This window comes from Genypterus blacodes, unplaced genomic scaffold, assembly GCF_046128005.1.
Source record: "Genypterus blacodes isolate CSIRO-AG114 ecotype Tasmania unplaced genomic scaffold, CSIRO-AGI_Gbla_v1 ptg000092l_1, whole genome shotgun sequence".
Lineage (NCBI taxonomy): Eukaryota > Metazoa > Chordata > Actinopteri > Ophidiiformes > Ophidiidae > Genypterus > Genypterus blacodes.
The window spans coordinates 92,501-105,000 of NW_027466896.1; the positions used below are offsets into that span (position 1 = coordinate 92,501).

General features: G+C 46.0%; 1 protein-coding gene across 1 annotated transcript in view; it reads right to left on the reverse strand.

Moving 5' to 3' along the window:
- The window catches only part of LOC143007623 (receptor-type tyrosine-protein phosphatase T-like), a gene marked incomplete at its 5' end in the record, with an annotated part of 122,778 nt that overhangs the window by 33,305 nt on the left and 76,973 nt on the right, over nt 1-12,500 (reverse strand). The window contains 3 exons of the mRNA XM_076159032.1: nt 2,120-2,155; nt 2,282-2,362; nt 7,313-7,467. Coding sequence (XP_076015147.1) covers nt 2,120-2,155; nt 2,282-2,362; nt 7,313-7,467 — 272 coding nt within the window. The remainder of the gene's footprint in view (nt 1-2,119; nt 2,156-2,281; nt 2,363-7,312; nt 7,468-12,500) is intronic.

Below are 12,500 nucleotides of genomic sequence, written 5' to 3' on the forward strand. Positions count from 1 at the left end.
ACAGCCATGATGGTGAATGGCGATGACGAGGGCCACAAGTTTTGCATCTCCTGTCCACTAATTAACTACTTCAGTCAATAAAGTATTCAGTCTGGTCAGCAGCTGACACTGACCCTCTATGATGAATAAAGATGCAGAGATGAAGAGAGACGGGAAGGAGAGATGAAGAGGAGGAGGGAGGAGGAAAGAGAAGCACACAGAATGGACAGTATGTTTAAATGGATGGATGGAGGGATGGATGGAAGGAGAGATGGATGGACAATCACACCTATAAGAGTGATTGATGGTTTCAATCCTTCAGTTTACTTCACATTTTACTGAATCTGATTAATTATGACTGATACCTCATTAGTCCCTTTGATTGATCTGTGTGGTGCAGCACAGAAGTTTGATTTCCGTCTCTTATCTGTGTGTTTTGTAACGAACACACACCTCTGAACATCGCAGCAGCACGTCCACAGACTGCTGGAGTGTCTCTGTGCTTCGTGGAGCCGTGATGAGCAGACAGCAGATCTATTTTAGATATTGAAGGACGTGCAGAAACTATCTGGACTCATTTCCTCTCCCCAGAGACTTATTATGTGAGACGCACTCAAAGAATGAACTCAATAATGCAGCACCTATAATACATACACACAATTTACTTTCTTTAACACTCATTTTCCCTCAGCGTCCCTCAGTCCCTCTGTTCTGTCCTCTGGCGTCCTCACCTCTTGCTTCCCTGTGTCCAGCCTGGTTGAGACACATCACAGCTACATCCACATTACAGGATGAAGTTCCCAAACACTCATTTTGCCTCCATGTGATACAAAACAGAACAGATTGTTTCTTGTTTTCTTTGTGTAAAAAGCCAAATCAGATCATTTTCACGTCAGATTTTTCAGTTTAGTCTCCTGTTCTGTTCTACTCAGGCTTTACTCAGACGACTGTACGGGTCCTGGAGACGCTCCAATCAGGGAACAACTAACTATCAAACTTCATAAACAGTCGCAGAAATGAAACACTAGATGTCTTGTGTGTTTTGTTTTAGCAGAAATTACAAATGATTAGTAGTAACGCAGAGGAAATGCGTGATAAGTTGTACTGGCATCATGTTCTTGTCTGTTAGTTGACGTTTGAACATGTACTGTATGTAAGTTGTTGTTCAGTATCTGAGCTGCTGCTTGTGTCCGGTTTGTGCCAGCAAATCCACTTTCTGTCTTTCTATTTGTCCGCCTGTGTCTCCTGGCCGGTCGGAGCTCGGAGGCTGAACAGGGATTGGGCTCGTTAACGACAGAGCTTCAGGGGGAAACAACACTTTGGTTTGTTCTGTAAGGGACGAGGCGGAGGAGAAGACAGGAAGTGACAAGATGCTGCGAGGAGGAGAGGGGAAGTGAAAGGGAGCAGCAATAAACAGGGACGGCTGATAGAACAGAGAAGAGGCAGCAGAAAGATGAGAAGGAGGCAAATTGGACAAGAGTGAGGAGAGAGGGACAAAAAGGAAGAGAGGCTGGGGGGGAAATCAGAGGGGGGAGAGGGAGGGGGGGCAGAGAGATGATAACTCATTACATAAAGCTGAAACACTATCATAAAAAGTCACTTAATGCCACTTTGTGTGTGTGTGTGTGTGTGCGTGTGTGAGAGAGAGAGAAATGGAGAGAGTGGTGTCACACACACACACACACACACACACACACACACACACACACGCACACACACCCCTCACACGCTGGCAGGGGCTGGAGCCAATCTACTTGGCCAAGAATTGGCCAATCTGGCCCGCAGAAGGAGAGAGGGAAGAAAAACCAAGAGAGAAAAAATAGAAGGAGCTGGAAAATGGTTTTGACATTTCATTCTGCTGCGTGGAAATGGGCAGCAGGCTGCCATTTTCACAGTGTGTGTGTGTGTGTGTGTCCATTACTGTGTGAAATTCTGCCCTTTTAATCCCTTTAAGTCAATTGACACTTGACCCAAGGATCCTGGCTCAGTCCATCACACACATGCAGACACACACACACTGACTGGAGCGCTCACCTGATTACCTCATTCTCTCCTCTTTATTGGAAAGCCTCCAAGTTTATGGACGGGTGTACACACACACACACACACACACACATACAACCAGAGGAGTGTTTCTTACCTATAGAGGTCGTAGCAGGGACCGGCTCTTTGGACACTGTGAACAGATTTTAAACGACAGGAAGGAATTTTCATTATTTTCTTAAACATTTCAAGCCCATTTCAGGAAAACATGCTTTCAAAATCCATGTGTGTGTGTGTGTGTGTGAGTCTCTTTGTGCACCTGAGTAGTAGGAATTCAGCAGGGATTTGCTCTGCAGCGTCTTGCTTCCCTGCACAGAGAAGGAGCAGGGAGACGGGGAGGCTGGAGGGGGAGACAGAAGGGAGGAGGAGCACAGAAGAGGGAAAGGTGAAAGGAAGGTGATGGAGAAGACAACGAGACACAAAGAGATCCAGAGGAAGGGATGAAGACGGTGAGAACCAGGGGGGGGGGAAGGGGAGAGGAGGTGAGCGGTGACAGGGGAAGGAGGATAATGGGACAGACGTGGAGGCGAAGGGAGGAGGAGAGATGCCAAATAGTGAGAAAAAGAGAAGGAGAGGAGAACAGAGAGATGAAGACCAGGAAACATGACAGAAAAGGGACGAGAAAGGGGGGAGAAAGGGGGAAGGAGGGGTTAGTGACCTCATCTTTAAAAAAATCCAATAATCAATCATTACAGGACACAATTAACAATGAAAACATACACAAAAGCAGATCAATAAACTATATTAAACACCATGTGGAACAATGCAATAACACTAATGGCTCCATCAGTGGAAGTGATATTGGATTTTGGAGGCCGACAGCTGTAGCGACTGAACGAGCGTGCGTTTGAAAGGGACGAGCTCGGTGTCGCTCGATAAATATGGAAACATTCAAACACTCAGATAGAAAGTGTGTGAATGCTATCTGTGTCAGGCTCAAGCAGCTTCAACGTGACTGTGTGTGTGTGTGTGTCTGTACACAGCAGTCAGTCAGCCATCATCTCCTTCCCCTTTTCAAAATCAGAATCAGAATCAAGTGGTGGGTAATTGTGTTTGTGCTGTGAGCGTTGGACTCTCAGCTGCTTGTTTTGGCGTCCAGTGCTCATTTCCTGGCATGGAAATGGAGGAGATGGAGGGAGATGGAGTTCTGGATGGTTGGCAAGTTGGCACGGAGGATCCTCTGGGCCCCCCTTGTCTGTCTGCGGTGATCTGTTCCTGTCCTGTTTGGTGTCGGGACCAAACTAGACTGTGATGGACGATGACGGGACGGACTCAGGGCTCCTTCTGAGGTCCACCGTCTTCTCCCCTGTCTGCAGTGTCTTCAGCTCCGGGTTGTTCCTGCTGTACCTGGTGACGTCCTTCAGGCTTTTCCACGCTGACTCAGCTCATTATTGTAGCTTTTCTTAGCTACTCTGATGTCTTTTGTCACTGTGCTCTTTGCCTTGTTGTACAGGCTCCTGTCCTCACTTCTGAAGACCTCCTCCTCCTCCTCCTCCTCCTCCTCCTCCTCCTCCTCCTCCTGGCCTTGACAAGCTGACTGAGTCGGAGCCGTCGTCCTGCTGGGGACAGGAGTCTCCTCACAGAAGCTGATGTAAGATGTCAGCGCCTCAGATACCAAACCAAGCCTGTAGCTTTAACTTCAACTGCTGTAACTCTTCAGTCCGTTTGTCCTCCTGAGACTTTGCAGGTTTTCATTTCTGCCTGTAGGTCAGCGGAATCTGGATCCCAAGGCCGCCCCGGGGGACAGAACGCTGCTTTAAACTAGCACCTATAAACAGGAGCATAAGAGCTGACTGCCTGTTAGTTTGAGATCCTTTCTTGAGTCCTTGGGCCTCCATCATAGACATCAGACCCCCCCCTGTCCTCAGTCCACCGCCTGGCCCGTCAGATCTGATGACCCCAAAGTCTCCCTGTGACACATTTAAAGATGAAAGGTGCTTTTGTTGTAGCAACTCTCAAAGGACGGTGAAATCTCCTCCATACCCTGAGCTGCCTTCACTCCTGCAGACGGTCCCTGGCTCGTCTACCTCGTGTGACTCAAGACCAGAGATCAAACTCAGGACTTAAATGATAGAAAGTAGATTCAAATGGTTGAATGGCTCGTCTCCTTTCTCTTTTATGTCACTTGGCTCTTTTAAACTTCAATCTGTACCGATAACAACAGGAGATCAGACACCTCTTCTGTCCTTCTCTCTTACTTTAGATGAAGTTAGGACACAACTTTCACTCTCTACATACAAAGACTAACACTGAAATAAGAACATTTAAGTGAATGGATCTCCTGCTTGCAGAGTGTATAATAATCAGCTCCCATACGTAGTTAATACAGCCTGAAGCATCCGGAGGGAATAAGGTCAATAGAAGCAGATAGAAGCGTGCAGAGTAGAGCTGAGCAGATCTATTACTGCTGACGGATCTGATTCAACACCGGCTCTCCATTTCTCAAACACTGACTGATAGCTACTGTCCTGCTGCTTATATATCTCACACACACACACACACACCGGCTGCTAGGGGTCCATAAATAAATTATATGTAGGATAGAGAGACACACACACTCACACACACACACACACACACACACACACACACACACACACACACACACACACACACACATATACTCACACACACACACTGAGATAAAACCTTAGGGGATTGCTGGGAGACTGAGTGTGACATATTATATGCTAGCTAAGCCTATTCAATAATCCACAGCAGATATCACAGGTAGCCGACACCACCGCTATCTGGAGGAGCTGCAGATAGGGAGTGTGTGTGTGTGTGTGTGTGTGTGTGTGTGTGTGCACTGTGCAGTTGCATAAAATCAATCATAATCTATTTGTAGACAGTTAGCAGCCAATCACTACCCAGGCATGTTTTGATATTGCCAACAGTATATTTGTGCGTGTGTGTGTGTGTGTGTGTGCGCGCACATTAATATTGTGTTTTCATGAGTCGAGGGGGTGTGAGTCTTCCTCCGAAGACCTCCATCCTCTACTTTATTTCCTCCACCTCCACCTCAGCTCTCCCCTCCTGCCCCCTTGTCTCCTTCACTCTTACCCTCTGTCCTAAATCACTTAGTCACGTGTTTGTCTTAGTATATAGTTTATATTTGACCTAAAACATCCTCCATATAATCTTACAGTGAAAAACTGTCACAGTCACCTGTACCATTAACTCACTGTCCTCTCTACAACCTTTCAAAATAAAGCAGCCACAACCTTTCATAATAAAACAAGTTTTCTAAATAGCATAATTTTGTAATCTGTTATTGTTCAGTGAGCTCTTCATCACCATCTGTGACCATCGCTGAACGCCCTCTTCCTCTTCCTCTTCCTCTCATAAAAGCATCCCAGTAGATTTCTTGTGTTTATAAATTGTTCCATGTAGCTCCACCTTTATCTTCATCCTTCCTCATCCTCATTCATATTCTGTTTGCTTTGCTGTGTCTCGGTATTTGCAGATACAATGGATCCTTTAATCGCTCTCTTTTCCTCTCTGCTTGTCCTCTCCTTCCCCTCTTCTTGTCCTTTTCCCCTACTCTAAAACCATGAACACACACACATGCACGCACACACACTTCCTCCCTTGCGTCTCCTGCACACAGCCACCGTATGCTAATGCAAAAAGAAGCTCAACTTTAATACGGAGCGGACTGAGGCTGCATACCATAAAAATCTGCTTTGACAGCAATGTCCTGTGAAGATACCTGGTGACTGCGTGAGAATGCAATATCACAAAAAGGTTATTTGCCCTGCAAGGGTCCGTCTGCACAAATATTATTGGGTCCTTTACCCAGTGTCAGCGTTTTCCCTGTGTCTCATTAAGGCCAAACCCAGATCTGTGACTGTGCGTGTGTGTGTGTGTCGGTGTGTGTGTGTCTATCAGCTTGTGTTTGCAAATTTGTGCTCATGTAAATTCAGTATTCAGTGCTACAGAGAGACGGGCAGATAGAGAGAGAGACGTTCAAGCGAGACAGCTTCTGATCAACCTGACAGCTTATCACAGTGTCTATCAAACATCAAACTGCTGACAAGTGTGAAAGTGAACTATGATTGATGTCACTGCTGTCCAGGGAGCCACTCCCTGTGCAATCACCTGGATTACAGCATGAGGGGACCAGGAGGAACCTTTGGAGCCTCCCTGTTCTATTGAGCGTGTCTGTGGGAGTGAAGCCTGGCACAGGGATCTGCACCAGCATCTCTCACACAGTGGGTTGAGTAAAGGCAGGATCCTGTGGGGATGTGTGAGCCTCCCACACACAGTACGCCCTCGTGAGAAGAGGCGGGTGGTGACATCACCGCAGGCCTGTGCCACATATCGATATCTGCAGTATGTATCGATACGTTCTTCATGTCAGGAATAGATGAAGAAGGTGCTGCTGTATCAATATTACTGTGTTGTTGTTGTGTGTTTGAACCAACAGTGTTCTCCTCACAAGTTTCCTGTATGTTCCCTCTACATGGAGCAGCTTTGGCCCTCACAGTTGGTAGTGCTGCTCTAAATCCAACACTACAGACAAATTGGGAACTACAATGATCCTCCCTTATTACTATTATTATTGGTTATAAATTGTAAAAGCTCAAGCAGCCATATATCCAAATCCTCCTTTGGGAAAACACAGGAGAGACTCAACCCCTTTAGCAGCGCTACAGGCCAGAGCCTTCATCTCTACATGCGTGTAAAGGAGAAACAAACACCACAGCCTCTTTATACATGTGAGAGCCTCTGGATTTCTACAAACATTAGAGCATAGCAGGCTGGCAGTGTGGACAGTTAGAGGCAGAGGACGGACAATTACAACTGGCATTAGTTTGATACTTAGTCCCACTCCAGCCACTCCTCCCTGGCTTTCAATGGCCAAGTGCTCCCAAAAGGCCAGCGTGACATTTTGGAATGGAAAAGGCCCTTCCGAGAGGCCACACACACACACACACACACACGAACACACACACAGAAATACAAAGATACACTCAGGAAAAGCACAGACTGAAGACAGACTGAAGCAGCACTGAGTCAGTTATTGAAGCCACTGAAGCAGAGACGAGCTGCTGATGTTGGTGGAGGAGGAACATGTGGAGACTTTGGTCCACAAATTGAAATAAATAACTGACAAAATGATTGATGATGCAAAATTAAAACAACCAACTAGGGCAAAATAAATAAAGTTAGTTTATGAAAGCGTCAAGAGAGGCAGGACTGTTCTCTTGTCTCTGGATTGACGCACAGCATCCTGGGTAACTTCTCCCAGATTGGACATGAGACCCGTAAGAGGAGTGTGACTCACTGAAGCCGTTGAGGTCCTGGTTGGAGGTGGAGAAGGGGTCGTCTTTGTGCAGCGTGCTGACTTTAGTGGTGCTCTTATCGGCCGTGGTGACGGGACCCATCTCCCTCTGCTGGGTGGAGCTGCTGGCCGTCTCCTTCTGCTTCTTTGCCAACTTCCTACAGTGGTATGAACACACACAGGAAGCAAGCACACACACACACACACACACACACACAGATACAACAGGTATTATAGATATTAACGCAGGAACACCACATTCAGAGAGTCACACACCACATAGATACGCAGGGAGACGATCTGTGGTGAGAACGGCAGAAGAGAAAGTGTTTGTTTTGAACTTGAACACACCGGACACATGAGAGTGAACATGGGCTGTGATGCGTTACAGTATCTGTGCTTTCTTATGATTGATCGATCTGTTTGTAATACGGACCACCTGCTAAGTAGATTTGTGTTTGTGTGGTAAATAAATAAAGTGTGTATCATGTTTATAGATAGAGTTTCATTTGTAAGGTTAGGACTTCATTCGACGCATTTTTAAACTTTATTTATTGGCTATTTACAAATCCTAGCTTGGGCTTTAGTTGGGTCGTTTTTTATGTTGGTGATCATTTTATTTAGTGATAAGTTCAAAAAAAATATTCATTAATTTATTCATTCATTCATTCATTCAGTCGGCTGGAAAAACATGGAAAATACAAACCGGCACTACATGACTGATTTATGCCTAAGATGCTTTTTCTTAGTGAATTGACCTTTAATCATTGGCTCACACACACACACACACACACACACAAGGTTAACTTTGTTCAAACTGCGAATACATTTGAACGGTTCAGCTTCATCTTCAGTAAAACCAAATTCTGATATTTAACTCGACTGGCTCCAATGTGAGCACAGCAGAGAACGATTGCAAATGTTTCATACGTTTCCTCCTGGTGAATAAGAATAAGTGGATATGTAGTTAATGTCAAAGATAGAGCACTTTAACCTAACTGCTACATTTAAAGGGTTTAAACTGATATTATAAGTGCCACCGATAACAGAATAGGCTTCATCTGAACTCTGGTTACATATTATTAGCACGACTTCTATGACCCTGTTAGCTGTGTGAGGGAGAGAGAGAGAGAAGGAGGACCTCTCATCTATTACTTCACAATCTTCAAACATTTAGTGGCTGACATGCTGATAGACGATCTCCCCCATAACAGTTTAATGGAGTCTTATCAGTCGGGTTTAAGACGACATCACAGCACTGAAACCTCCCTGACTGAAGTCATAATCGACTGACTCTGGTGCTGCCACTGTCTTAACCCGCTCAGATCCAACTATACCTGTTTGTGCTGTTACCATAATATTTAACTCGTCACCCTGAAAGCTCCCAAGGTCTCCTGGTTAGGCCTGACCCAACTACTGACCCAACTACTGGGACCTATTTGTCTTGTTACATTACATTACATTATGAGCATTTGGCAGACGTTACATTACATTACCACCCTTCGCAGAGGGGGGAGGAATTGAGGATTCGGTGCCTTGCTCAGGGGCCACTCGGCAGGGGCTCGAACTGGCAACCCTCCGGTTCCCAAGCGGAAGCTCTACCCACTGAGCCACTGCCTCCCTTGTTAAATGACACCAGACCAACAGTTTGGTAGGGTTTGGTGGTCCTCAGAGTTCTGTACTTGGCTCAATCTCAATCTCACATACAGTATGTCCACGCAAATGAATCCTCAGTTTTGCTTCAGACACTGTTCCTTGTCTATTCAGAGCTTTGGGCTGGGTTGGGAGCTGTGGGTGTGTGTGGGCCTGTAAAGCTCTTTGAGATATTGTTTGTGACACTGTGCTAAATAAATAAACTTGACTGACTTGAGTTAGATATAAAGAAGAAAGAAAGAGTTGTTCATTCAGTGGAGAGAGGCTGACATGTACAGTAGAATGCTGAATGCTGCATTGTGACTAATGAAGAGATCCGGAGTGTGGTTCTCTCGGCTCCCATCTGTTGGCTATTTTGCAACGGCTAACCTTCAGCTTCAAGTCCACTGAGGCGCCAGATGGCAAAAGTGACAGAAAGCCATTACAACTGACATCGACCAGTAGGTTCCATGGAGCTTACAGACTTCCTACCATAAAACACATTTTCACTGTCCTGTCCTGCTCGTGTCTCCGAGCAGCTACACAAATCTGAACACACTGGGGAAGGAATATAAAATGGGTTTACACACCTCATCTCAATCTGTTTCTTTATTCCCCTCATTAGATTAATATGATATAGTCAATCAATAATGAATTATAATTGATAATTTACCAGCTCCATTTACATACAGTGCCGTTAGCAAACGTTCAAGGACAAAGCAGTGCAACCTTGTGATGATTCTTCCTAAGGCCATGATTATTATTGGAGGTTATATCGACTGGATTCTTAGCCGCAAAGACGTCTAGTGATGTGTCTTGTTTCCTTTTTAATCATGTATGTGCACTACTCCATGGAAAGGTCTCATCAAGGCCACAGCTCTACTGAAGAGACATGAGTTTAATGCCATATACTGAGACTCACATCTTCACAACACAAAGGTATTGCTCAAGAGTTTGTTAGCAAGCCTTCGGTCTTGGACGGTCTAATTGGTTCTATTCCCCTTCTTTTGTTCATACTGTATCTGACCAAATGGACCGTACAAAGTAGGGAAACACACCCTTGTCTGATTGAACTGGTCTAAAATGGTGTTCTGTGTAGGTGTGTGGGTGAGAAATCATCGTAAGAGACCAGAGATCAGGGTTATAGTCAAAGGTCTGAGGTCCTGTATATACTGTATAGTGAGGTGTGTGTGTGTGTGTGTGTGGGGGGGGGGGGGCTAAGATGATCATTGAGCCTAAGATGAGTCCTTTCCAAAAACCCTATGTCAGGATTAAGTTTCAGCTTCAGATGAATGAAACACTTGGATCTTTCAGTAGAAACATCCACCATGGATTTCTAACTCAGCAAACCAATAGGTGTGTCTGAAGGCTGCTGCGAATCAAATCAGCAGAACACAAACACAGAAAGTGAAAAGCCGACCCACACACACAAACCCCCATACACACACACACCCACACATCAAAGAAGTCTCCAGAAGGGAGGCAGCAGAGTACAAGAGGGAAAACAATAGCTGCCACATAACGACATCTCTCATCTCTCAGGTTGAACTTAATTCATTTGGCGAGTTGGTGTCGCACTTACGTAACAATTATCTTATTTATGTCTTATTTATTTCTGCAAATCACTAAGCAGATGCAGTGTGAGCATCTTGCAGTGTCAACAAAGAGTCAGAGCAGTGACCCCTTAAAGAAGACGTCTCCAAGATATACAAACAGTAGGTGTCCACAGCAACATCTGCTGTGCTGAGCAGAGGAAGAACAGCCTGACGCTCACATGCTTCAGTAAATGAGCTCAGCACTTTGGAGAAAGTCAACAAAGAACATCCTCCACAATCCACCAACACACTCCACATTACTTTAAGTGTTTTACAGCTCGTCACGAATGGTGTACAGTGGGCTGAGTGTGTGTTTGCGAACAAGTAGAAACTATCGTGGACCCGTGTGTGCGTGTGTGTGTGTGTGTCTGGAGCTGCACTTGAACTCATCGTAGGCTGTGTAAGAACTCCACGTGCCGTGTGAACGTACACGTGTCTGTTGGATTTGGCCGCATACATTTGCCAAGGTGGGAGGGTGTGTGTGTGTGTGTGTGTGCATGCTCATACATGTGCGTGTGTGTAGGTGTGTGTGTGTGGGTGTTGTTCTGACTGACTTATTCCAAAGCTGCCTTATTTGCCTCTTAACAAACGTCTTTCTCTTGGTCCTTCTATCACAGTCGCTCCACGAAGCAAACTGGAGGAGTTGAGATGAAATGTATGAAGCTTTAGGGTATTAATAATAAAGTTCAGTTTAGAATGATGGTTAATATGTTGTGATCGACTCTAAGAAGCTAAATCACCTCGTCTAGTTAGATCTTGGTGTGTTTATGTGTGTGTGTGTGTGGTTTGTGAATGTCTTTAACTCAGAGAGACGCCAAATCAAAGCTTTATGTGTATATGTGTGTGTATATATGTGTGTGTTTGTTTGAGTGTGGGATCCAATGACGGGCTCTACATGCCCTTGTGTACGCAAGCTATTCAGCCAAGAAATGAAACATCACAGTTTATAATGCCAGAGACAAACCAGAGTGCGAGGAGGAATAAGAGAACAGAGGAAAACAAAAGGAACGAGGCGAACAGGAAATGAAAGAGCAAACAAAGAGGGAGATCAGGACGGAGGAAGAAATGCCCGCTACGGCTTCCTGCATTATAATGTTCCGTCGATCAATCCTGAAGTCAACCCTGCTCCACTTTACACCCATTTACAGGCCACTGAGCCGCCAAACTTCTGTGTGATTGGCGCTTTGAACGGCCTATTCCTGGCTCTCTGACTGCACTCTGACAGGAAATAGACGGAGTCGACAAAGAGGCGTAGGTGAGGGAGAAGAATGAGGGAAAATAAGGGGAATCAAGACTGAACAATGTGAGGAAGTGGAGCCAGTGTGGAGAGAAAGCAACAGAAAGGTTTAAAGATGAGAGGGGAGAGGGAGGAGAGAGAGGAGAGAGAGGGGAGAGGGGAGAGAAGGGAGAGAGAGGAGAGAGAGGGGAGATAGGGGAGAGAGAGAGAGGAGAGAGAGAGAGGAGAGAGGGGAGAGAGGGGGGAGAGGGGAGAGAAGGGAGAGAGAGGAGAGAGAGGGGAGAGAGGGGAGAGAGAGAGAGGAGAGAGGGGAGAGAGGGGAGAGGGAAGAGAGAGGAGGGGGAGAGGAGAGAGAGAGAGGGGAGAGAGGAGAGAGGAGAGGGAGAGGACAGATGGGAGAGAAGAGAGAGTGAGGGGAGAGTGAGGGGAGAGAGAGGAGAGAGAGTAGAGAGTAGAGAGAGGAGAGAGGAGAGAGGAGAGAGGGGAGAGAGGAGGGAGGAGAGAGGGGAGAGAGGAGAGAGGGGGAGAGTAGAGAGAGGAGAGAGGGGAGGGGAGAGAGGAGAGAGAGGGGAGAGAGAGGTGAGAGGGGAGAGAGAGAGAGTAGAGAGAAGAGAGAGAGGAGAGAGGGGAGAGAGAGTAGAGGGGAGAGAGAGAAGAGAGAGAGGAGAGGGAAGAGAAGAGAGAGAGAGTAGAGAGAAGAGAGGGAGGAGAAGAGAGAGAGAGAGAG